This window comes from Carettochelys insculpta, chromosome 15 (assembly GCF_033958435.1).
Source record: "Carettochelys insculpta isolate YL-2023 chromosome 15, ASM3395843v1, whole genome shotgun sequence".
Lineage (NCBI taxonomy): Eukaryota > Metazoa > Chordata > Testudines > Carettochelyidae > Carettochelys > Carettochelys insculpta.
The window spans coordinates 38,540,312-38,565,982 of NC_134151.1; the positions used below are offsets into that span (position 1 = coordinate 38,540,312).

At 58.4% G+C, this 25,671-nt stretch overlaps 1 protein-coding gene across 1 annotated transcript; it reads left to right on the top strand.

Moving 5' to 3' along the window:
* The first annotated feature begins 315 nt into the window (after window positions 1-315).
* HRH2 (histamine receptor H2) lies at window positions 316-25,313 on the top strand. Its single transcript, XM_075009755.1, has 3 exons — window positions 316-418; window positions 10,458-12,002; window positions 24,704-25,313. Exons 2-3 carry the CDS (start codon window positions 10,851-10,853, stop codon window positions 24,818-24,820), a joined length of 1,269 nt encoding a protein of 422 aa, XP_074865856.1. The 5' UTR covers window positions 316-418; window positions 10,458-10,850; the 3' UTR covers window positions 24,821-25,313.
* Window positions 25,314-25,671: the final 358 nt, after the last annotated feature.

Here is a 25,671-nt window from a genome sequence, read left to right on the forward strand (position 1 = left end):
CGCCCCAAGCTGAGCCCAGGGGAGACTCCGGCGCCGCCCGGCTGGCTGGCCGGGCGCTCGCAGCCGGCAGCGTGTCTCTTTCTATGGGTGGTGCCCATCCGCCCAGGCCGCGGTGCACGCAACAAAATTTATTCCGCCCCCGGGTGGAAAAAGCTGGCGGGCGCCCTGCGGGGCCCCACAGCCCGGAGCTGCCCCAGGAGGGGGCTGGTTCTCCTCGGCGGGGCCGGAGGAGCGCGCGGCAGGGGGCATTCCTGGCCCCGGCGCTGCAGCCAGCCCAGGCCCTGCCCCTGCGCGGCGCTTGGAGATCCGCTGCTGCGCGCTCCGCCCGGCCCCTCGCCCCGCCACGTGGGCGGGGAAGGCGCCCGGAGCTGCGGCGGGCTGCGCTCACTTCCAGCTCGCGGCGGAGCTGCGCGGCCAGGTAGGGTCTGCGCGGTGCGCCGGGCTCACCCCGGAGCAGGGCAGCGCCCCCCGCCCCCTGCACTGCTGCAGGCCGGCTGCCGGCGCGGGGGGTCCGGGAGCCTGGCCCCTGGCACCACCCTGCGGCGCCGCCGGCCATCCCCGAGGCGGGGCCGGCGCCTGAACCCCAGCAGGGCAGCTCCCCCGCCCAGGGAGGTCCGGGGGTCCCTTGGCCGGGGCGCGGGGGCCGGGTGTTCGGGTGCGCTCGGGGCTGACTCTGAGGCTGTGGCCGGGGGGAGATTTGCCCAAGGAGCAGGACCCCTACCCCGCTGTGCCCTCTCTGAGCTGTCTCCCTGCCAGTCACCCCGCATTTGCCAGCACCTGCGCCATGGCGAGGAGCCCACGTTCATCCCCTCCCTGGATCCTGCCCGGCAGCGCTGGCCGCACCTGGCCCCCTCCAGCTGGGCCCCCCTGCCCTGGAGCCTCGTGCCCCCAGCAAGCTGCTGGCAAATCAGACTTCCTGCTCAGCCGCTCTGCTAACCTCCCCAGCGACTGGCAGGCAGAGGGGAGCTGCCACCCGGGTCTGCTACCCACGCGGGCGCCGGGAAACGGGGCTGGTGGGTCTCTGCTTTTCCCTGCCCCGGGGGCTCTGTCGGAAAACCTGTCCTGCTCTAGCCTGGCACAGGGCCGGCCGTGGCAGAGATACCCGCCTCCGGGAGGCCCCTGGGCAGGGAGCTGGCTGGCCAAGGATGTGTTGCAGGAGGGGTGGGGGAACTGCAGAGGAGCCGTCCCTGGCTGGGGGAGGGATCCCTGTGTGTCTCAGATCACTCCCCCCTTCAGCCTCCTCGTCCTCTCTCCATCGCCTCATGCACTGCGCAGCGACTGGGGTAAGCGCTCCCCTAGAAGGGGCTCGGAGGGGGCAGAGGGGAGCCAGCCGCAGAATGGAGGAGACCCTGGGACGCTGAGCGGTAGCTGGAGGTGGTGGTTTCTACCCACCAGACTTGGTTTGTTCTGGACCCCTCGGCTGCTGGCAAACGTTGGCCTTGTCCGGCTTGGGACGGAGCCGCTCGTCGGCCCAGCAGCCAAGGGTTTGATCAGGGGACTGGGGGTGGGCCCCGGTAGCCCCACAGAGAGTCTCCCCTCTAGAGGCAGGGCAGCCAGAGGTCTCCTAGACTCACCCGCTGTCTTTAGGCCAGAAGGGACCATGGGTTTACCCAGCCTGAGCACCCGCCGAGCACGAGCCAGGGACCCTCACCGGGGCGTCCAGCCGCCAGCCCAGTCATTTGGACTGTTCTCAGAGACAGACGTCCGCTCGAGAGTCACAGCTCTCCTGTGGGAGCCTCTGCCAGCCCCTGCCCCGGGGCTCTGGCAACATGTCAAACCCGAGCGGCACCCCGAGCTCTCTGCCCCTGGCCATGCCGTCTTCCCAGGCGGGGCTATGTGCAGTGCTTGGCGTTTGACCCTCTCTGTCCAGTTCCTGATCCGGGGATGGGAGAGAGGCCTGGATCGTCTCTGAGCTGGAGCGTCTGTGCCGCCCTGGTAAGCTGCCCCGGCGCAGTCCCTCTCCCACCAAACCACAGGACTAACGCCTGACTCGGTGGCTAAGTGCACTCCACCCCCGGCCATGAGCGTGCCTGGGGCCCAGGCGTGTCCGAGGAGCGAATCCGCAAGAGAACTCGTCCTGGGTGGAAGGGAGAGGCCTGGGCACAGCTAAGAGGGGTCACGCAGCAGGGAGGGGAGGAGATGGGCCCTGCTCTTCAGGTTTCCTCTCTGAGATTCACGGTTCCAAGCAGCTCCCCTGCGTCCCTGGAGGTGGCTCCAGCTGCCTGGTCTGTGCTGGGCCCAGCTACCCAGGTTCAAAGCAGGAAGCTCAGTGGGTTCTGTGGGGATGCCGAGGAGGGTTGAGATGAGATGGACCAAGCTCAGGCCTGGCTCCACTGCTTTCCTGGAACACCAGCTGACCGCCAGGGTCTCAGTGTTTCCACGGGGCGGGGACCCTGTCCAGAGCAGAGCCCCAGAGAGGGAGCCCGTTCACAGGCGGGAGAGAGAGAGACTTGCTGCAGCCTCCCTGCGACTCGCCCTGGGCTCATGCTGCAGAGTGGCTGGAGCTTCCCTTCCTCTGCGCTGGCTCTGGGTGAAATCCAAGGCCCGGCAGCGCACAAGCAGTGTGAGTCCAGTGCCTTTCCATCGAGCAGGGCAGCTCCCCAGGGCTCCTTGAGCCCCCAGCAGCGGTGCTTGGAAGAGATGCTTTCCACCCCATCCCCAGAGCCCAGAACTTGGGCATGCTTAGCTGACACCCTGGCCTGCGAGGTTCTCCCATAGCAGAGAGGGACATTGGCTTCCTCGGTGGAAGAGGCTCAGCTTGGTCTGCTCCTTCCAGGCTGCATTGTGAAATGGGTTCAGCTCCCGCTGACGCAGGAATGTCGCTAAGAAAGCCAGGAGACTCCCTCCAAGTTTGTAATCCTGCCGCGTTAGCAAAGCAGCCCCTGTGAAAAGCGGCTAGCGGCCAGGTCCGCAGCACCTGCATCCGTGGCGTTCGGGTGGATGGAGCTGAAATGCTGGGCTGGGAAGGAGGAGGTCACACTATGCCACCCTAATCCAGCCTCCACCCGCCTGGGCTGGGGAGCCAGGATTCCCTGCAGTGCTGAACTAATTTCCCTTACAGGCCTTGTGGGTGTTCCATTGAACTGTTCCTTCTCGAGTGCCTTTTTGTGGGTTTCTCGGAAGGGCAGATCCAAGAGAAAACAGTACGGGACGGAGCAAAGAAAGTCAGAAACAAACTCTGCTCGGTTTATGGGTCCCAGGCCACGCCCACTGTCACAGCCGCTGATTGTCTGCGTGGCCTGTGCCCAGAGCATTGCCCCACTTTCAACTTGGTCCCCTAAGCACCACCCTGCCCTGTTTGAGCTGAAGGAGTAACTCTGTTAGCTGCTAGCAGTAGCAGGGCGTTATCCTCTAATGCAGGAGCTCTGGCGGGGAGGGGGACATTCACACTCAGTGTCAGCGCATTAGCCTGCCTTTGCCTTACCCTGCTGCTGCCAGTTTGGTGCTGGTAACAGGGAACACACAAGCCTTCCCCTTGGAAATTCCTTTCTGAATGAACGAGCCACCCCCCTCCTCCCACCAGCCAGCTGGAGATTGTTATTGAGTGGCCTTTGCTTCCTGCCTCAAACTTGCTGCCTGCTGTTGCTGTGTGCAGTTATAAAGCTGCAGTGCTCCAGCTGTGCCTGAGGGAAGGCCACTTTTCGGGGACAGGTGAAGGAGTCACCCTGCGTGTAGCTCTCTGAGCGCGGCAGGTTCTGCGGAAGCTCCGGTGACCTGTCTTGTTCACTCACCAGTACAGGTGCTGAAAACTGATGGACCAGGCTCTCCCCGCAGCCCCACCCCCCAAGCGCAGAGCACATTACAGACCAGTCAGTTTAGCCTCAGTGCCAGGAAAGATGATGGGACAAATCAATAAGGAATTCACCTGCAAATATTTGGAAGATAATAAGGCGATAGGTCAAATCACGTCAAACTGATCTGATAGCTTTATTTGAAATGGCAACAAGCCTTGTGCTTAAAGGGGAAGCAGTGGATAAGGTGTACCAAGACTTTAGTACGGCATTTGATACGCTGTCACATGATCTTATCAATAAACTAGGGAAGTGCAACCTCGATGGGGATACTATCAGGTGGGCACATAACTGGTTGGAAATCTGTTCACGGAGAGGGGAAAGTGATCAGGAATAGTCAGCATGGATTCAGGAAGGGCAAGTCATGCCCGACCAATCTGATTAGTCTCTACAATGAGACAACTGGCTCTGCGGATAGGGGAAAATCAATGGATGTGATTTATCTGGACTTTAGCGAAGCTTTTGATAAGGTCTCCCACAATATTCTTGTCAGCAAGTCAAAGGAATGTGGATTGGATAAATGGACAGTAAGATGGATAGAAAGCTGGCTAGAAGGTCGGGCCCAGTGACTAATGATCAGCGGCTCAATGTCAGGATGGCGGTCGGTTTCTAGTGGAGTGCCCCAAGGTTCGGTTCTGGGTCCTGTTCTGTTCAACATATTTATCAATGACCTGGAGGAGGGGTTGGATTGCACCCTCAGCAAGTTTGCGGATGACACTAAGCTGGGGGAAAGGTGGATACGCTGGAGGGTAGGGACAGCGTCCACAGTGACTTAGACAAATTGGAAGACTGGGCTGCAAGCAATCTGATGAGGTTCAATAAGGACAAGTGCAGAGTCCTGCACTTGGGCCGGAAGAATCCCAAGCATTGTTACAGGCTGGGGTCCGACTGGCTCAGTAGTAGTTCTGCAGAAAAGGACCTGGGAGTTGTAATGGACGAGAAGCTGGACATGAGTCAACAGTGTGCCGTTGTAGCCAAGAAGGCTAATGGCATATTAGGTTGCATCAAGAGGAGCGTTGCCAGTAGATCCAGAGAAGCGGTTATTCCCTTTATTCAGCTTTGGTGAGGCCGCGGCTGGAGTACTGTGTCCAGTTCTGGGCCCCCATTTATAGGAAGGACGTGGACACACCGGAGAGGGTCCAGCGGAGGGCGACCAAAATGATTAGGGGGCTGGAGCATATGACCTACGAAGAAAGGTTGAGGGAATTGGAACTGTTTAGTCTGCAGAAGAGAGGATGGAGGGGGGACTTGATAACAGCCTTCAACTTACTGAAGGAAGGTTGCAAAGAGGCTGGAGAGAGGCTGTTCACAGTGGTCACGGATGGCAGAACACAGAGCAATGGTCTCAAGTTGTGGTTGGAAAGGTCCAGGTTGAACGTTAGGAAAAACTTTTTCACTAGGAGGGTGGTGAAGCATTGGAATGGTCTACCCAGGGAAGCAGTGGAGTCTCCATCCCTGGAGGTGTTTAAGTCTCGCCTCGACAAAGCCCTGGCTGGGCTGATCTGATGGGTTTGATCCTGCCTAGGGCAGGGGGCTGGACTCGATGACCTTTTAGGTCTCTTCCGGCTCTCTTGTTCTATAATTCTATGATTAATGGTTCACAGATGGGCTGGATGGGACTAACAAGTAAGGTTCTGCTGGGGTCTGTTTGGGGGTCAGTTCTGTTCAATACCTTCATCAGTGATGCAGCTAACAGCACAGAGACTAAGCTCATCAAGTCTGCAGGTGATACCAAGCTGGGCGGGGTTGCAGCTGCTTTGCAGGGTAGTTGCCAGAATTCAAAATGATCTGCGCAAACTGGAGAAATGATCTGAGGAAAATAAGATGAAGTTCAGTAAGGACCAATTCAAAGCACTTCACTTAGGGAGGAGCAATCAGTTTCACATGTACGAAACAGTAAGTGACTTCCTAGGATGGAGTACGGCAGAAAGGGGTCAGAGTGGACCACAAACTGAGTATGAGTCAACAGGGTGATGCTGTGGCAAAGAAAAGCAAAAGTGATTCCGGGATGTATTAACAGGTGCGTTGTGAGCAAGAGATAAGAAGTCATTCTTCTGCTCTACTCTGAGCCGGTTAGGCCTCAACTGGAGTATTGTGCCCAGTCGTGGGCACCGCGTTTTAGGAAGGCTGTGGAGAAACTGGAGAGGGTCCAGAGAAGATAAAATGACGAAAGGTCAGGAAAGCACGGCCTGGGAGAGAAGATTAAAATAATTGGGTTTGTTTAGTTTAGAAAAGAGAAGGCTGAGAGAGGGCATGAGAGTGGCTTTCAAGTACCGAAATGGGAGTTACAAGGCGGAGGGAATAAAAATATTCTCCTTGGCCTCTGATGATAGGACAAGGAGCAATGGGCTTAAATTGCAGAGAGGCAGGTTTTGGTTGGACATTAGGACCAACGTCCGAACTGTCAGGGGAATGAAGCACTGGAATAAATGGCCTGGGGAGGATGTAGAATCTCCATCCGCGGAGATATTTCCGAACAGGTTGGATAAATATCTAACAGGGATGATCTAGATTGTGCATGATGCTGCTGAGGGCTGGGAACTGAACTTGATTACCTCTGGAGGTCTTTTCCCACTCTAGTCCACAACTCATTGTTTGGCCACCATCTTCCCATCGTTCAGTGCCAGGAAAGCTGTGAATTATTTACTCCTCTTATCTCTCAAACCCCACCCTGTGCTTTGCCCTGGTATTTCTGAACCAGTGCCAACGCTGTAAGCATCCCTCTGGAAATTGTACATTATCATCTGACCTGGTGTGGTTATTCCTGGGGGGGAGGTTGAGCATAAAAATTGCCTTAGTCATCTCCCATCGGTTGCATTAAACACCTGGAGTTACACCCGGGCAGTAACTTTCCCAGGCTCCCCAGCAGCTGGGGTGTGTGTGGGTTGGGCGGGGCGTCTTCTGCCAGGCCTTTGTTCTCTCTGGGCTCCTGACCATTTTCTGTGTGGAATGTGCCCATCCAGGGAGAGAGGGACAGAGGAGGTGTTCTCCTCTGCAAAGCTAGTGCATCTGGAAAGCCTTCCAGAAGGGAAGTCACTGATCTGTGTGTCAGGTCACACGTTCTCAGCTTGGGGCTCATGTCCCCCCTGGGGTACACAGAGCCCTTCGTGGGGGTATGTCAGCTCAGGTTTACCCCAAACCACACAAAAAGCTCCAGCAAAGCCGGTACTGTGCCAACTAGCTTTCCATTCAGTGACTTGTTTATGCCCCTTGATTGACTCTGGCTTTCAACAACAGTGTTTCTATTCCAGACGATTTACTGGGGCTGTACTTGGTGCAAAGAGGAAGTTGGCCGTTTTTCCTTGCTAGTGGATGCACTAGTGGGCTGGGGCACTGTTGAATTTCTACATCTGATTTCCCGCACGTCATGTTTAAGCGAGGCAGAACTTGGGGATCTGCTGTGGGACGCGTCAGGCTCCTGCCGTCGGCAAATGCGGAGAGGCCCTGTCAGTGGTACAGAGCGCTCCCTGGGAGGCCAATAGGTGATCTCTAGGCTGCGGAAAGGGAAGCCCCGAGTTCTAACCTGGGTTCGGACATCCTCCGTTGTCGAGCACAATGGAGCTGCTCTCTGCCTTCGTGCCTGTGTTTCCCTTTGGTGGGAGCATGGAGCCGGCCCCTCTCCCATCTTGTCCAGGACAGGAGTGTAGCTGTGGGTGGGCCTGAGTGAGCCGTGGCCCCCTACTTAGCATCCAAGCCCATCCAAATCAGGGATGGAGCCCCCCGCATTCACCGGCTGGGACTCCAGCCTGGCCGCGTTTCTCTCCTGCCAGCAGCATCGCATGCCGGTGCCCTGATCTCCAGCTGCGGTGCTACTCCTGTGGTGGGTGCTAGAGCTGGGGCCAGGCTCTTGGGGGAAAACCTGGGGGGGGCTGGGGCCAGAAATGGGCAGCAGCACCAGCAGGTGGGGGATGCAGCTGGGTGGGCAGACACTCAGCTGGGGTTGGCAGTGGGGAGGCATTGCAGTGTGTACTCTAATTTGTTCCATCCACAGGCGGAATAAGTTTTGTTATGTGCGCCAAGGCACGTGCAGGGGTGCATCACTCACTGCCCACTGCGGGCGCTCTGCTGATCAGCTGGGCGGCACCTGGATCTCTCCTGGGTGGCTGCCCAAGGGCTCAGCTTCCAGGGAGCCCTGGCGGGTGGAGTTCAAGCTCTAGCATCAGATCCCTCCTGCCGGTCCTCCCCACCGCCTGCCCACCTGAAAGCTGGGCCCACCCACTTTTCCTGTCCTTGCTCCATGTAATGGGGTTCAGGGGTCCCCAAGCTCTGCACCCCGTTCGCAGGCAGGCGTGAGTCTCACTCAGCAGGAGATCAGCGGGTTTATCAGCTGACAGGGACACAGTCGTACAGAGGGGGCAGAGACAGCCAGTCCAATCCATCTTGGGGAGAGGAGGCCCCCAGGCTCCCCCGGAGCCGGGGCCTTGCCCCCTCCTTTGTCTCTCTCTCTCTCTCTCTCTCTCTCCCCCCCAGCCCAGACTCACTGCTTCCAACTCCCAGTTCCAATTTGAACCCCTCAGGCTCCACCTCCCCCTTTGTCTGCAGCCCAGAGGTGCCACCTGGTCACCTCGGTTACCTCCGCAGGAGCCCCCCACCCTCTGTGAGTGCCCCCCACACACACAGCTTTCCCCCACTACATCACACTCGGCTACTGGCCCAGGGACCTGCCTAGTCTCTGCACAGTCCCGGCCCGGGGACAGTTCAGTCAGAGCAGGTGGTTTTCCATGTCATCACACAAGACAGCGAGGGTCTCCTGGCACTCGCATTTCTGAGCTCCGACGGGGCGCGTGAGGCGAGCTGTGTATAACAGAGCTGTGCCCCGGTAGAAATTACCGTCAGGTTCTTTAATCACAGGAGACGTCCAGCAGCTGCTGGGAAAACTTAACTCATTTTACAGGCAGGACTTCACTGGCTCACTCCACCAAGGCCCACGACTTGTCCGACAAGACATTCCAGTCGCCTCTAACAATGTGCCGCAGCTCAGCACTGACGGGATCGCAGGCGGTGGGGCTGGGGTCTGCTCTTGGCATCACACTGGCATAACTGCACTGATTGCAGTAAACTCGCTCCTGATTTGCACCTGTGTAACTCAGCGGCCGAATCCCGCCTGCAGTGTATTGTGCTGTTGCGTTGGGGGTGAGCTTAATGTGGATTGTTTGCCTTTGTGTCGAAGGCTGTGTAGCCAACTCACGGTGTTTCTCTTAGAGCTGCTGGAGTCATGGGAAGATGGGAGAATCTCGGCCTTTGTTTTCACCTCAGGACCTTTCCCGCCCTGGTATTCTTGGAGAAAAGCTGGGAGGCGTGGCCCCTAGAGGCAGGTGGCAAAGAAAAGAGCCCCCAGGTTTAGCATTTTTAAGCCAGCCTTGTGATTTTAGAGGATTCGCTCATGATTGCCGAACACTAGGAGATGTGAGAGTTTCCCGGGCCCGGGCCCTGGCCTGCATGCTGTGTGGCTCTGCCCGCTTGTGTCGGCTTGTCCACACAATAAATGCACGCACGCAACTGAGCAGCAGCAAGCTCTGGGCTACTCCCCTGCAGGTGATGAAACCCACAGGTGCAGTCTGTCCACGCAGCCAGGCGCTGCCTGGGCACTGCATAAGCCCCTTTGCCCAGGGTGAGTCTCACAGGACTGTTCCCTTCGCAGGTTAATGCCGGGTGGCAGGAACTGGCTTTGGTTTATAAGTTCGCACTTCCTCTTCCTCTGGCCTGCGCCCCGCAGGGAAGGGAAGAATTTCCCTGGTTCAGAAGGGAAGCTGCTTGTTCCTGGTGCCCAGAGTCCTGGCAGATAGGGTGCAGCAGCGCCTGCCCCGGGGAGCCAGTGTCTGCTCCGGAAGGGGCAGCAGGGGCGGTGTGGATGGAGGAGGAGCCAGGGATCTGCAGGGCTCAGAGGTGAAAGCCTTGCCGGAGAGCTTGCCTGGCAGCCGGACTGGAGTGGGAGCTCCAGGAACACCCACAGGGAGTCCAGCTCCCGTCTCAAGATGCCTCCTGGGAGCACCGGCTCTGGCCTGCCTGGCTCCTGCCCTGGCGGCTGGCTCAGAGGGAGAGGGGTTTGCAGGTGCAGTGAGATGCTGGCTGGGGCACGCATTGACGCCAGCTCAGGCCATGGGGGGTGCAGGGAAGCTGGGAGGGTAATGCCCATAGAAGCAGCCGGGGCGGCATCCTTGCTTCTTAAGGATGAACTTCCCTGCCCGGGCACAGAGCCCAGCCAGGCCCCCCACAAAGGCTTGTCCTGCTGCTGCCCAGGAAACCTGCAACTGAGTTAGAGTTAGGGGCTGGTTCCAGCCACAGGGCCTGAGTCTCCCCTGGCTTATGCTGGTCTGACACCAGCGTGGCTCCGTGGACCAGCTCAGGACAGCAGCGTAGACGAGCTCTGGCTCCAGTGCCCCACTTCCCAGCCTCCTGGCAGTGGGACACTGGCCGTGCCAGTTTGGTGTCTGCTCCGTCCCTCGCTCCTTTCCCAAAGGATTAGGAAACTTTGTGTGGCTCGGGATCCCTGAGAAGGATGCCTGAGCAGAGCAAAACCCGGGGGTTGGCTGAAGGGGCCTCGCTCAGCTCTGCCAGTGACGTTCCCAGATTGGCTGGGACCCCCGGGGAACCATTCCTGCAGCAGGCCCTCCGCTGCATTCCCGTTTCACTGCCTGCCGGCCTGACCCTTCCCTTTCCTTCCAGATTCCAAGTGGCAAGCGGTGGCTGCAGCTCAGGGCCTGTGGCACGGACCGGCCGGAAGGAAGGATGTAGCAGAATCTCCATCGCCACCTTCTGCAACCTTCTGACCATGTGGCTAGAGTCAGGCGTGGTTGAGATCCCACCCGACGCAGCCCCTCTTAACTTCTTGGCAAAGAGGAGGAGAAGAACCAGGCAGAGGAAGCAGCTGAGACTCGGACAGCTGCCGGAGAGGCGTCTGGCAGGGAATGTGCTGAGTGATGCTGGTACGTGGGAGTGGTCTCTGGGCGTTACGTCTGCGTAGAGCCCACGCCCTCACCTGGCTCTGGGAGAAGAGTCCCTGACTGGTTTCTGGCACCTTTAGGGAGACAAAGCACAAACGAGTGACTATGAAACTTTATGCCCAGCACATGGCAGCCGGATGCCAGGCTGGTCTTGGGATGTTCCCTGTGTGCTCCAGCCGGACCCTCTGTCCAAGCAGCCACAGAGCCAGCGTGGAGCTGGGCCGTCATGGTAGCCTACAGGACTGACTGCCTGTGCCTTCCTGCCATGGATCCAAGTGTGGCCTGCACCCCGCAGATGGTCCTGGTTGGGATCGTGCTCACTGTCCTCATTGTGGTCACCATCTGCGGCAATGTGGTGGTCTGCCTGGCTGTCTCCTTCAACCGCCGCCTCCGCAGCCTGACCAACTGCTTCATCGTCTCCCTGGCCATCACCGACCTGCTGCTGGGCCTCCTGGTCCTCCCCTTCTCTGCCATCTATGAGCTGACCTGCAAGTGGCACTTTGGGTCCACCTTGTGCAATATCTACATCAGCCTGGACGTCATGCTGTGCACAGCCTCCATCCTCAACCTCTTCATGATTAGCCTGGACCGCTACTACGCCATCACCGCCCCGCTCCGCTATACCCAGCTGGTCACCCCTCTGCGGGTGGCCGTGGCCATGTTCCTCATCTGGGCAGTCTCGCTGATGGTCTCATTCCTGCCCATCCACCTGGGCTGGAACACCAATGGCACTGGCGTGCAGAATACAGGCGTGAACAACAGCAAGGTGTGCAAGCTGGAGGTCAACGCTGTGTATGGCCTGGTGGATGCCTTGCTCACCTTCTACCTGCCCTTGGTGGTCATGTGCATCACCTACTACCGGATATTCCGAATAGCCAGAGAGCAAGCCAAGAGGATAAACCATGCCAGTAGCTGCACGGCCGTCAGCCCCGCGCTGCCCACTGTGAAAGAGCACAAGGCCACTGTGACGCTGGCCGCCGTGCTGGGGGCGTTCATCATCTGCTGGTTCCCTTATTTCACGGTGTTCACTTACCGAGGGATGGTGGGGGACCACATGGTGGACCACACGTCCCAGTCCATCGTTCTGTGGCTGGGCTACGCCAACTCGGCCCTCAATCCCATTCTGTACGCTGCTCTGAACAGGGACTTCCGGTCAGCCTACCAGTGCCTGCTGCGCTGTCGGAGGGTGGGGGCCCTCACCCCCATGCTCCTGCCCCACTCCCAGGGGAGAGCCTGCACCCAGGAAGCCAACCCGCTGCGGATGCAGGTGAGGAACGGGAAGGAGAACTTGCTCAATCGAGAGGCCAAGGAAAGGTAATGCTGCTGCTTCCTGTTGGTTGGGTGGGGAACTCTGGGACGGGGCAGGGACGTCCCCTGGCATTGGCTGAATCTCCAAGTGAGTTCTGGGACTAGACTTGATTCCGCAACACCCCAGGTGCAGGACACGCACCCATCAGCTCGGATGCGATCGTCATCTCTCCAGCCACCCGGCCCTTGTGTGGTGCGGCCAGTCGAGGATGCACAGGTCACAGCCGAGCTAGAACTCCCTTCCCCTTGCTCAGCTAGCACATGAGAGAGAATAGTCCCTCCGTAGCGTGCAGCGTAGGGCCCTGGACCCACAGCTGGGCACTTCCGATTCCGCTCACCAGGGGGCGGTGGTCTGTGCCAGTTTTTTACGAGAGCAAGTGTGAAACGTCCCCCTTGGACCCTACACCTTAACGAGCGATTTGGATCCTGGGCTGGAGAAGATGGGGAGGCCGGGGGCTTGAGTCAGGTGTGGTGTTCGGCTCCAGCGGGGGCAGGCAGCCGGCTGCATGGTTCCTTGCAGCCCTTTTTGTTGCCACGGGCACATTGCAGCTCTCTTCATGCACCGCATCAGGCAGCAGTGTCTACCCACGTGGTGGGAGACAGGAAAGCGTCTCTGCGCTTAGGAGAACGCATGGGGCTCCCTGTAGAAAAGAGCAGTTGTCTCCGAAGCCGACGCTGCAGGGCGGCTCTGCCTTGGGGTACGGGGAGCCCACCCTCCCCTGCAGCACAAGGGGGAAGCGGCTACGTTCACAGTGTACTACCCAGAGGCACAGAGACCTTGTACTACGGTGAGCGAAGTCTCTGCTCTACAGCCTCAGCTGAGAGCCGGCTGGCCTTTAGCTCATGCAGTAGAGCACAGGGCTTTAGCCCCTGTGATTGCAGGTTCAATTCCTGGTGCTGGTGACCCAGGTCTGTTGGCATTACAACAGCATATGTACAAAAGAATTAGATGAAACATAAAATTACCTGGAGAGAAGGTTGCAGTGCCACGCTGCTTTCAGAAGGGCGGAGCTCGAGAGCTCTACGACACAGGGAGTGAGGAAACAGGCTGCTCCCTGAAACAGAGGAGCACACCTCACCCCCCATGCGGCCTGCTGCCAGAAGCAGGCCACCAGATCCCATTCCTGAACAGGCAGCAAGTTTAAAACAATAGGAAGGAGTACCTCTTCCCCCAGAGCCCGGTGGACTGGTGGAACTCAGTGCCACAGGAGGCTGTGCAGACCAGAAGTTTAAGAGGGTTTGGGAGAGGACTAGATCCGTTGGGTGGCTGTTAGCCAGGCTGGGTGTAATGGGGTCCTTCGCTCAGAGGCTGGACATGGATGACAGGCGAAGGATGGCTTTTGTGATTCCCCGTTTGGTTCACTTCCTCTGGGGCACCTGGTGTTGGCTGCTGTCCGCAGACAGGACACTGGGCTCGACGGACCTTTGCTCTGACCCAGTGTGGCCGTTCCTATGTTCTTTTCTCAGAGCCCTCTGCCTGCAAACAGCATCGGGACATCTCTGCCCCAGGGCTGGAAGAGGGACCATTCTGGTGCTCTGCAGCAGCCTCTGCCCTGTGCCCCACCCGGGCCCTAAGCGCCCCTTTCAGGCTGGGGCCTGCATGGTAGCCTTGCCCAGGAGCCTGGAGGAGTAGCTGGTCCTGGTGCTGATGCTTCTCTTTGCTGAGAGCCTCAGGGCTTGCTGTGTGTGCTCTGATTGTAGGACACCCCTTCCCCCAGCCCAGGAGGTGTGGACCCTCCCCTGGTCCCAGCTAATGCAGGGTCTTGCCAGGGCTCCAAAGAGGCTGAAGCAGGTTCAACCTTCAGACAACCTCAGAAGGTGTCTCCACTGCTCTGCTGGCTGAGGTCCTGAGGCCTGGCTTGCATTACGGGGCACCCTGGGGAGTGCTGGCTCTGCAAAGCCTTGCCCCCCCCCCCCCCCCCCCCCCCGCCACATGCCCAGTGAGAATCGGGAGAGGGAACTCAGCCCCCAGGTGCAAAGGAAAGGAGCACGGTGGCGTAGCCAGCAGCTGCGAGGGCGTGGGCTGGCATTCAGTCCTGCACCCCTTGGGATGCGGTCAGTGCGCCTCTCTGGAGCCTTTGGGGCAGAGCCCTCTGTGATGGGGTTCGGGGTTCCCCAAGCTCTGCACCCCGTCTGCAGGCAGGAGTGACTCTCACTCGGCAGGAGAACGGCGGGTTTATTAGCCGACGGCACAGCGTCGTACGGAGGAGTCAGTGCAGCCGGCAGAGACAGCCAGTCCAGTCCATGCTGTGGAGAGGAGGCCCAGAGGGGCCCCTTGAGCTGGGGCCTTGCCCCCTCCTTGGTCTCGCTCTCTCTCAGCCCAGACTCACTGCTTCCAACTCCCAGTTCCAATTCAAACCCCTCAGGCTCCACCTCCTCCTTTGTCTGCAGCCCAGAGGTGTCACCTGGTCGTCAAGGTTACCCTCAGCAGGAGCCCCCCACCCTCTGTGAGCCCCTCACACACACACAGGTATCCCCCACTCCCTCACACCCTCCGCTGTACCCGAGCGGGAGAGGGAAGGCTGGGTGGAGAAGCCCACACCTGCCAAATGGGGGAGAGGCTGGTTCTCGACCCCTGCAGCTGTGTGAGCCGGAGACCGGTCGAGGCTGTCCTCTTTCCACCGCCGTCTCAAAGGCCTTTGCAATGAGCGGGAGCTGACTCCCGCTTCCCCCGCTCTGCCTGTCTCCCTTGCAGATGCAGGGTCCCAGCTGCACGGCCTCGGTCTGGGCCCCAGAGGCGGGTTTGGCCGAGTGCTGCTGCTTCCTTGGCGTGAGGCACCATGCAGCATAAATAACCAGGAATGAGCGAGAGCAGCTGCTCTGAGGTGAAATTAGCCAGCATCCGACCCTCCCTCAGGCAGCCGGTTTGCTCTCCCCCGCCCACCGAAGGGAAATCGGACTTGGAGGTCTTCCATCCCACCCAGGCAGGGGAGGAGGTCTCGCTCTGCTCGGGGCTGGGTGCCTGGCTGGGCTGGATGGCACAAACCCCTCTGAAAAGGGGGCAGGGTTGGAAAGCTCTGGTCACATTCTCTCGTGCGAAGAAAGGTTCTGAGTTTCCCACCCCTGCTCACAAGCGCGTGCACAGTGGTGGGCGGGGGCCGGGGGCAGCTCCTGTCAGTTCCACAGAACGTGGGCTCTGCAACATTTGGAGAAGGTGCAGCCCAGCTGCAGACAGAAGCTTGGCAGAGGGTCTGTGAAAGGACAAGGCCCAGGAAAGCCAGTGTTCCCAGCGCTCCAGCCAGCAGGGGAGGAGTGGGAGGGGGAACCCCAAGGCCCTTGGGAAAGCCACATGAACTCTGCTCTGCTCTGTTCGGCCTGGGACATGACATTGGCAAGGACGCAATTCTCAGGAGATTTTGCAAGGCCAGAAAAGCTGCTGCAGGGGGTGAGGGGAAAGGGTTCCTGCTCCCTGGAGCCACGGAGAGGTGGGGAGTGGGGAGCCCAGGGTTATTTGCACGTCCAGATGCTGCGCTGGAGCCAGGCAAAGGGCCTAGGAAGAGCCTGACTGGCTCTGAGAGTCATGAGCCCTGGTGCAGCTGAGTGAGGCAGCCGCAGGGCCGGGTTTCTTCATTGCAGTGCAAAGGCTGGGCATGAGGAGGGCTCATATGGGCAATGTGCCAGTGCCAGGCAGAGTCAGGAGCTGAGCCTGGGTCCGAGTCCCATCCAGCCCCCCTCACAGCTGCCCCGTACTGTTGTCTCACCTGCGTCTTCTCGAATCCCTCTCCGGGGCAGCCAAGGGCCCCCCAAGACAGAGGGAAAGTGTCCGTTTCCAGCAGGCCCTTATATGGTGAGAGCGTCGCCAGGGCCGCCCGAGGGAGAGCGCAGAGCCCCTTTGGAATGTGTAACCCACGTGCCTCCTGGGTGCGGCTCACTGGCCCGTGGAGTGGCACCGAGACCACTTACAGAGGGAAAGGAGGCGCAGCCTTAGCAGAGACGCAGCTGCCTTTTAGCGGCTCCTTCACTGAGGTTGCGGGTTCAAATCCGCCTGTGACCGGTTACAAGCCCACCATCCACTGGCCGCGCTCTGCAGCCAGGAGCCTGAGCTGGTGCAGTCGCTCCATGAAACCCAGGGAAATCCTGCTCGAGTGAGGCGCTGGGTGCACCAACGGGATCGCACCCGTTCCGCTGGGTTTTCTCTTCCCCCTCCCACGCGAATGCTTACGGGAAGGAAGGAGAACAGGAGCGCAGGCACACGGCACCTGAGCGCGCTGGGCTGTAAGCGGGAGGGGGCAGGAGGAGACGCTGGGCACGCCGGCGCACCTGGGGGGGTCCCGTATGTGGCTTACCCTCTCCTTCCACCCGTTCCTGATTTTCTCGCCAGTGAGGTTCTTTAAGTTGGGTTGGAATTGCACCAGAGCAGCCGGCTGCCCGCACGCTGCCTTAGCAGCCTGAGTGCCGGCGGGAATTCTCGTGTTACAAGGGCGGTTTGGGCCTCTGGCCTGTCAGTGAAGCACGATTAGTGCTGGGTGAGGGCGTGGCCAGTTTAGTCCCTGCACCAACATCTCTCTGTTAGAGAGACTCTTCCCCGGGCTCCTTTGGGTGTCAGCCGTTCCGACGCACTGGAGATGGAGGCAGCTTGTTGGTATGGGCGTTCCAATAAGCTTCAGCTTAGCTTGAGCCTCACTGCGACGCTGGGTCCCTGGAGTCCCGCCAGGGCCCTTCCTGCGAGCAGGGAGGGGAGGAGGTCACGTTGTTAGTACCCCGGAGAGATTTCCAAGGGAGACTGGCCCTGGCTCGAGAGGGGCTGGCTAGAAGGGGGCATGACTCAGGGTGAATGTGACGGAGGAGGGGCCTCCGACTCACCTGCTCTCGACACGCTGTGACCAGGAGAGGGAAACAGTTTAGAACTGAGCAGGGGAGCTCAGAATTCACTGCCGCTGGAGGCCAAACACTCTGTAGCTTTGGCTGTTTCTGTCGCACGTGGGGGCATCCGATGGGCAGAAATGTGTGGGAGGTAGAAATGTCCATCCCGAGCCGAGAGGGCCCTGCCCCCTTGGCTCACAGCAGCTGAGCAGGCCTGGCCCATCCCTCCGCACCTGCAGACATGAACTGTCAGAGTCAGGCTCCCTCCCTGTGGCTGGACCAGCCATCGGCGCTCCGGGAGCTGCGAGCCGTAGGAAGAGAAATGCTCCTTCCCTGGGGAAGTAGCCACATTACTGGCTACAAACAGGGCTGAGCCGAGCTGCCCAGCAGTCACTGTCAGCCTGGTTCCTCTCCTGCCTGCTCCTCTCTCTCCGGGAGCTGCGTGATGGAAACCAGAAACCTGGGGCACAGACGCGTCTTGTGCAGCAGAGACACGAGAGAGTAACAGGCCCCAGCCCGGAGCTGCAACAGAGCCCGGAGTGTCACACAGCGACTGAGTGATTTTTCCTTTGTCTCTAATTTAATCCTCTCCAGCTCTGGCGTTTTGCCCTGAATGTTGGCCAGGCCACGGGCTCTCTGCCTTTGCTTCCTGGCTGCCCTCCTGCAAAAGCCAGGGAGGACAAACGTTAGATGGTCACCATTAGAACTGCCCCGGGGAAGCCTAAAGGCAAAGGTGCGGGCCACTGGCTGAGTACTTGGACAACACGGTGCAGTGTGAGCTTGGAAAAGGGGTTAGGCTCTCACTCCCCTGGGGTTCCCATCTCCCACCCCACCCTCGTCCCAACAGAGCCCTTGCCTTTGAGTGCCAGGAGCTAGTCCTGCCAGAGTTAAAGAGCAGGAGGGTAAGAGCTCAGCTCTTCTGACTCTGGGGTTGGTGGGCTCTGCCTCTGCTAGCTACACAAAGGGGAGTGGGTGTCCTTCCTCGGGGGCGGGTGATAGTCCTGGCATGTCTTGGCAGACGGTTGGTATAGGCCAGTGCAGGGCGTAGCCATTGACCAGATTAATCCATTTCATACACTCCCAGCGGAAGGCAGCTTGGCAGAAAGTGACCATGAAATCAGAGTTCATGAGTCTAAGAAATGGTGAAAGGGAGAACAGCAAAACAGAGACAATGGATTTTGGGAAGGCAGATTTGGGTAAACTCAGAGAACTGGTAGGTCAGGTCCCATGGGAAGCAAGACTAAGAGGAAAAACAGCTGAGGAGAGTTGGCAGTTTTTCAAAGGGACATTACTAAGGGCCCAAAAGCAAGCTATGCTGCTGCATAGGAGGAGTAGAAAATGTGGTAGAAGACCGTCTTGGCTTAGCCGGGAGATCTTGCATGATCTCAAAATCAAAGAGGAGTCATATAAAAAGCAGAAATCAGGAGAAATTACAAAGGATGAATATAAGCAAACAATACATGTATGCAAGGGCAAGATTAGAAAGGCAAAGGCACAAAACAAGTTCAAACGAGCTAGAGACATTACGGGTAACGAGAAGATATTGTGTACATATATTAGAAACAAGAAGATGACCAAGGACCCTAGGCCCACAGCTCAATGAGGAGGGAGAAGCAATATCAGGAAACGTGGAAATGGCTGAGGTGCTTAATGACTTCTTTGTGTGAGTCTTCACCAAGAACTCTGATTCAGAAATGAACAAGTTAAAAATTACTTAGAAAAAGTAGATGTCTGCAAGTCACCAGAGCCTGATGAAATGCATCCTAGAATACTCAGGGAGCTGATAGAGGAGGTTTCTGGGCCTTTAGCTATCATCTTTGAAAAGTCCTGGAAACTGGGAGAGATTCCAGAAGACTGGAAAAGGGCAAATATAGAGCCCATCTATTAAAAAGGGAAAAAAGAACAACCCAGGAAACTACAAAGCGGTCAGTTTAACTTCTGTGCCGGGAAAGATAATGGAGCAAGTAATTAAGGAATTCGGTTGCAAACATCTGGGAGTAAATAAGGTGATAGATAACAGCCAGCATGTAAAGAACAAATCATGCCAGACCAATTGGTTAGCTTTTTTTGACAGGATAACGAGTCTAGTGGATAAGGGAGAAGCAATGGATGTGGTACACCTAGACTTTAGTGAGGCATTTGATACAATATCGCATTATATTCTAATCAATAAACTAAGCAAATACAACTTAGAGGGGGCCACTGCAAGGGGGTGCATAACTGGCTGGATAACCATTCACAGAGAGTAGTTAGTAGTAGTTCACAGTCAGGCTGGGAGGGCAGAACAAGTGGGGTTCCGCAGGGCTCTGTTTTGTGACCAGTTCTATTCAATACCTTCATCAACAATTTAAATATTGGCATAGAGAGTGCGCTTATTAAGTTTGCAGATGATACCAAGCTGGGAGGGGTTGCAACTGGTTTGGAGGAAAGGGTCAGAATTCAAACAGATCTGGACAAACTGGAGAAATGGTCTGAGGTAAACAGGGTGAAGTTTAATAAGGACAAATGCAAAGTGCTCTGCTTCGGACGGAACAATCAGCTTCATACGTACAGAGTGGGGAGCGATTGTCGAGGAAGGAGTCCTGCAGAAGAGGATCTGGGGGTGATAGTGGGCCACAAGCTAAATATGAGTCAACAGGGTGATGCTGTTGCAAGAAAAGCAAACATGATTCTGGGATGAATTAGTGGGAGTGTTGGGAGCAAGACACGAGACGTCATTCTCCCTCTCTACTCAGCGCTCGTTAGGCCTCAGCTGGAGTATTGTGTCCAGTTCTGGGCACCGCATTTCAAGAAAGATGTGGAGAAATTAGTTAAGGTCCAGAGAAGAGCAACAGGTGTGATTAAAGGTCTAGAGAACATGAGCTCTGAGGGACGACTGAAAGGACTGGGCTTGTTTAGTTTAGAAAAGAGAAGACGTAGAGGGGACATGATAGCGGTTTTCAAGTACCTCAAAGAGGGTTACAAGGAGGGGGTAGAAAAATTGTTCCCTTGGCCTCTGAGGACAGGACAAGGCGCAATGGGCTTAAACTGCAGCAGGGGAGGTTTAAGTTGCCCATTGGAAGAAGCTTCCCAATGGTCAGGGGGGTCAAACGCTGAAATAAATTGCCTGGGGAAGTTGTGGGGTCTCCATCACTGGAGATATGTAAGAGCAGGTTAGACATTGACCGAGAATGGTCTAGATGGTGCTTGGTCTCACGGTGAGGGCAGGGGACTGGACTCGATGACCCCTCGAGGTCCCTTCCAGGCCTATTGTTCTGTGAGTCTGTGATCTCCCAGTAGCAGGGCAAGAGCCTGCTGGTTTGCAAAGGGCCCAGTTTCCCCAAAGGTCTAACTCCCTCCTCAGCACTTCCCAGCGGGGTGATGACTTTCCATTGGCTTCCCAATGGAATAATAGGGATAATAAGGGATAATAATAATTAGGGATAATAAGACAAAAGATATCATACTTCCCCTATATAAAACTATGGTACGCCCACATCTCGAGTACTGCGTGCAGATGTGGTCTCCTCACCTCAAAAAAGATATATTGGCATTAGAAAAGGTTCAGAAAAGGGCGACTAAGATGATTAGGGGCTTGGAAAGGGTCCCATATGGGGAGAGGCTAGAGAGACTGGGACTTTTCAGTTTGGAAAAAAGGCGATTGAGGGGCGATATGATAGAGGTATATAAAATCATGAATGGTGTGGAGAAAGTGAATATAGAAAAATTATTTACCTTTTCCCATAATACAAGAACTAGGGGACACCAAATGAAATTGATGGGTAGTAGGTTCAAAACTAATAAAAGGAAATTTTTCTTCACACAGCGCACAGTCAACCTGTGGAACTCCTTGCCCGAGGAGGCTGTGAAGGCCAGGACTCTATTAGGGTTTAAAAAAGAGCTTGATAAATTTTTGCAGCTTAGGTCCATAAATGGCTATTAGCCAGGGATAAAGTATGGTGCCCTAGCCTTCATAACAAGGGCAGGAGATGGATGGCAGGAGATAAATCACTTGATCATTGTCTTCTGTTCTCCTTCTCTGGGGCACCTGGCATTGGCCACCGTCGGCAGATGGGATGCTGGGCTTGATGGACCTTTGGTCTGACCCAGTATGGCCATTCTTATGTTCTTATGTTCTTATGTAATCAGCCTGCCCCTGGCTACTCCACCTCGCTTCCTCGGCTAGACCCACTGGGCACTGCCCGGGTGGATGGGTGCCTCTGCCCCAGAGGCACCAGCCTTTAGAAATGATGTTGCTGGGACCATTGCTGCTGCATGAAAACACCCGCTGCTCTGGTGGGATGGTTTTCGGAGCAGTGCCGGCACAGCGAGCTTGCAAGGTGCATTGGTAGCCTCTCCCCACGTGCCCTGCTGTGGGCTGGGGGTTCCATGGACCCCTGTGGCTCTCTGCATGACAGGGGCTATGAACTCCCTGGAGAACACGTCTGAGTCATTCACGGACGTTAGCAGCAGGAGAACTGGGCAGGGCTTATCCCGCGAAGGTCGCCGTCACCTCGACAAGCTGTCCCGCAAATACCACCTGCTGATAATGCAGCCTCTGCTTTCTTGGCTGTGTCGCAGGGCAAACACAGGGGCCGCCTGCGTGCTCCAAGCCAGATATGCTTGTTTGGCGGGCTCCGCACCGGGCCTGGTAACCTTAGCCAATGGCGCGTCAGTGGCCACGCGGTGCCAGGAGCCCGGGCTCTGAAAACAAGAACTGGTGCAGGTGGCCGGCCTTGGGATACAGCTCCCTGCGCAGGCTGGTACGGGGCAGTCCCCGAGCTTCGCTTTGCCAGGAGCAGCAGGCGCCCCAGGGCGGGGTGCTGAGAGTTGCTGCCCCCCGGGTTCGTTTCTCTAAGGCCAGGACGCCCAGGAAATTGCCCAGAGGGCCCTGCCCACCAAGCCGCAGCGGGGCATGCGAGCCGGCGAGCGGAGTGTAGCCTTAGCACGTCAAGGCCACACGTGCCCACTGGTGACACCGGCTAGTGCTGCCGATTGCCAGCCCCACGCTCCGGCTAGGGGGCCGCTGTTGACATCCCTGCATAGCCCCTGCAGCCAGGTCCCACCTCTGCCAGGAACGGGACAGGCTGCCTGCCCTGCTCAGCTCCACACCTCAGCCCAGCATGGAGCTCTCTGGCAATGGCTCTGGGGAGTCAGCGGAGCCCAGCGAGCCACTTGGGAATCCCTGGAGACGTCTCGGGGAGGGAACCAAGTCCCGCTGTGCAGCTTCTGCCTTTGGGCTGCTTGGGATCTTACTCAAAATCCATTTCCAGCCATTTTCTTTCCACCTGGTGCTGCCAGCTCCCTCCTCCCCAACCTTCCGGGTGCCGTCACCCTTCGGGGGCAGCCTGGCCAGCGCGTGGTGGGCGACGTCGACCCTGTCTGCAGCAGACGTTCTCCACGGTGGGGATACTAAACGGCGGATCCTACCCACTGGGTCCCTCCACTCGGTCAGTGCCCGGACAGCAAAGGGGGAGGCCTTTCCTGGGAGGAGAGCTCGGCAAGTGTCTCTAATTGTCACCGTTTCGCAAAGGGGAGACACATGCACGGCTCTGATGTGATTTTTCTCCAGGCTGCACAGTGACTCAGCAGCAGAGCTAGGGTGAGGGTCCTGGTGTCTCGCATGCCCACTCCTGGTTCTTACGACTAGGCAGTGCTACCCCTGCTGAGCTGCTCGGCACAATGCAACAGAACAGGACTTGGTGCACAGTTGGGAAATGCCCAGGCAAAGCAGGGCCCTGTCAAAGCCCCAGGCAGATGCCAGTGGAGAGGTGGGGAAGCTGCTTGCCCGAGCCTGTGCCATAGGAGGAATCTCCATGGGTGTGTGCAGTCAGGTTCTGCCTGTAGCATCCCTCTCCAGCCAGGGTCGTTCGCAGGGCCTCTGAGACGTACTAAATCCCTAACTGAGCTCTTCCTGCCGTAAGCGGAAAGCAGCGGAGCCAGGGAAACTTGGCTGGGCTGTCCTCCTCACCTCCATGTGCCCACTGCTTCTGTGGGCGGACCCAGACGCCCAGCCCTCGCGCTGGAGACCTGCCGCCCACACGGCCTGACTATGCTGGGCGGAAGGAGTCTTACACCAGAGAGTGAGCAGATCTGAGTCCTCGCCAGCAACAGGTTTCCTGTCCCAGCAGAGTGAGTGGTGAGGGGAAGGACCAACGTGCATGTCCACCAATCTGAGACCTGCCTAGGGCTTCTCCGGCACCAACCCCCGTGCGATGCAGCTGGCGCGAGCGGCTGTGAGAGATTCCCAACTCGTGTGTCTGCTTCCAGGCGGGTGTTCACTGGTGCCGTTCAGAAACCTCAGGCGCCCAGGCAAGGAACCGACACAGCACCGAGGACTAACACTGCCACACAGCCCAGGCGTAGCACACTGCCCCCTCGCCTGGGTCAGCGGAACTGGGAAGTCCTGGCTCTTAGAGGCCCTGGGTCTGCATTGTGGGCAGAAAACAAGACCAAGTTCAGTGAATCCATAGTTCCTGGAGCTGGAGCCTGGTGATGGCAGCAGGACATAGGGGGGGTCTTTCACACGCCTTCCTGGGGACGGAGGGGCCTTTCGCACGCCTTCCTGGGAACCGAGGGGCCATTCACACGCCTTCCTGGGAACCGAGGGGCCATTCACACGCCTTCCTGGGAACCGAGGGGCCATTCACACGCCTTCCTGGGGATGGAGGGGCCTTTCGTACACCTTCCTGGGAACCGAGGGGCCATTCACACGCCTTCCTGGGAACCGAGGGGCCATTCACACGCCTTCCTGGGGATGGAGGGGCCTTTCGTACACCTTCCTGGGAACCGAGGGGCCATTCACACGCCTTCCTGGGAACCGAGGGGCCATTCACACGCCTTCCTGAGGACGGAGGGGCCATTCACACGCCTTCCTGGGAACCGAGGGGCCATTCACACGCCTTCCTGGGAACCGAGGGGCCATTCACACGCCTTCCTGGGGACAGAGGGGCCTTTCGCACGCCTTCCTGGGGACGGAGGGGCCTTTCGCACGCCTTCCTGGGAACCGAGGGGCCATTCACACGCCTTCCTGGGAACCGAGGGGCCATTCACACGCCTTCCTGGGAACCGAGGGGCCATTCACACGCCTTCCTGGGGACGGAGGGGCCTTTCACACGCCTTCCTGGGAACCGAGGGGCCATTCACACGCCTTCCTGGGGACAGAGGGGCCTTTCACACGCCTTCCTGGGGACGGAGGGGCCTTTCACACGCCTTCCTGGGGACGGAGGGGCCTTTCGCACGCCTTCCTGTGGGAGAAGGAGCCTCAAAATCCAGTGGTGCCGCCCTGCCCTCAGCTGTGCTGCACTGACAGTGTCCCAGCCAGGGGCCGCTCTGCTGCAGCAGCACCACAGCAATGGCCAGGGATGTCAGCCAGTCTCCTGAGGGGCACAGAGTGTCAATGGCCAGGCCTGGCACCCGAGACCCCCAGTCCCAAAGCCCCCGGGGTTGGCTCGCATGGCAGTGTTACCAGCTGAACCCTTTTCCGCCCCCACCTTTCCCCTGGGAATGAGAACAGCCCCAGAGGCATCAGAGCAGGGAAGCCCCTGGCCGGACTCTGGGGAGGGCTGAGGAGGACGGGGCCTCAGTGCACCCTGAGTACGACGCTGAGGGCCCTGCCATTGTCTCTGTGGGCACCTGGGCTTCCCATGGTGGTGGCTGGGAGGGTGCAGCTCCCAGGAGCTAGAATACAGGCTGTGCTTAGAACCCATCCTTAGCTTTTCCTACAGGTGCTGGCCTGGTCCCTAGGCTTCCTGCAACCTCTCCTCCGTCTGGGCCAGGCGCCCTGGAAATGCAGCCGTGGGCGGAGGGGGGAACCATGCACAGCTAGCCCCAGGCATCAGGCAGAGCTAATGAGATGCCCCCTTGTTCCCTCCCCAGGAGTCCCACCCTGGCACGCGTCTCCTCCTCCACCACCCTCCTGTGCAGCTGGAGAGGCCCCTGGCTCAGGCTGGCCAAGCTGCTTCCCAGAAGGGACGCGTGGGGCCCAGCGCGTGAACAGCCAGAAACCAAGCAGCAGAAGGGGCCGCGCCCAGCGCCTACGAGGGTCATTTACTGCGTCTTCACCTGATCTAGTGGCCGGATGGGAGTGCTGAACATCAACAGTATCGGACAGACCCCGCTCAGGAGCCAGAGACAGGGCTGGGCACCGTGCCGGCCTCCTCCCCTCCGTGGGTGGATGCCCGGGGGGGCGGGAAGGAGCTGCCAACCCAGGGCGTGGATCTGTGGCGTACTCAGCCCGTCTGTTTGGGGGTGGATGTCTGTGCCCATGTGGGCGTAGGCATGTGTGTGCCCTGTGTCTGTGTGGGCCCATGAGCCCACGGGTGCTGTGTGTGCCCATGGCTCTGTGCCCCATGCATGCGGGGCTGTGTGCTTGGGTGCAATCTTTCCTCCTGAGGCCTCTGTTAATTGCCCTGGTCCAGAACAGCCACCTCTTGTTCCAGCACAGCTGCACGTCCCTCCGGCCTGACCCTCTGGAACACATCCCGGGGCTGGGCTGCAGCGAGGGCGGGCTGGGGGTGTGGAGAGGCTCCGGAAGGGGCGCTCAGGGCGGAGGGCCTAGAGGGGGGAGCTGAGAAGTGAAAGGGGTGGTGGGGGGAGGGCCCGGAGACGTCACCACCGCTCGCGGGATGTGCCAGGTTTCGCGTAGGCCAGGGGGAGGTCTGAAGTGCCAGCCCAGAGTGGAACTAAGGGGCTTCCCAGCAGTGCCAGGCAAAGGCCGGAGGTAAAGGCAGGGGCAGGGAGCTGGTGGCAAGTCTTCAGTCCTCACACCGGCAGGGGCCCCAGCACAGCCTGCGGCCGCCTGCCCCATCCCTGCACTGGCCTCGGCCTCAGTGGTGGCTGTGCCA

Coding starts and splice junctions, on each gene's coding strand:
- HRH2 (XM_075009755.1), top strand. CDS start 10,851: ATGCCCAGCACATGGCAGCCGGATGCCAGGCTGGTCTTGGGATGTTCC. Junction 12,003..24,703: donor CCAACCCGCTGCGGATGCAG/GTGAGGAACGGG, acceptor TTCCCTCCCCAG/GAGTCCCACCCTGGCACGCG.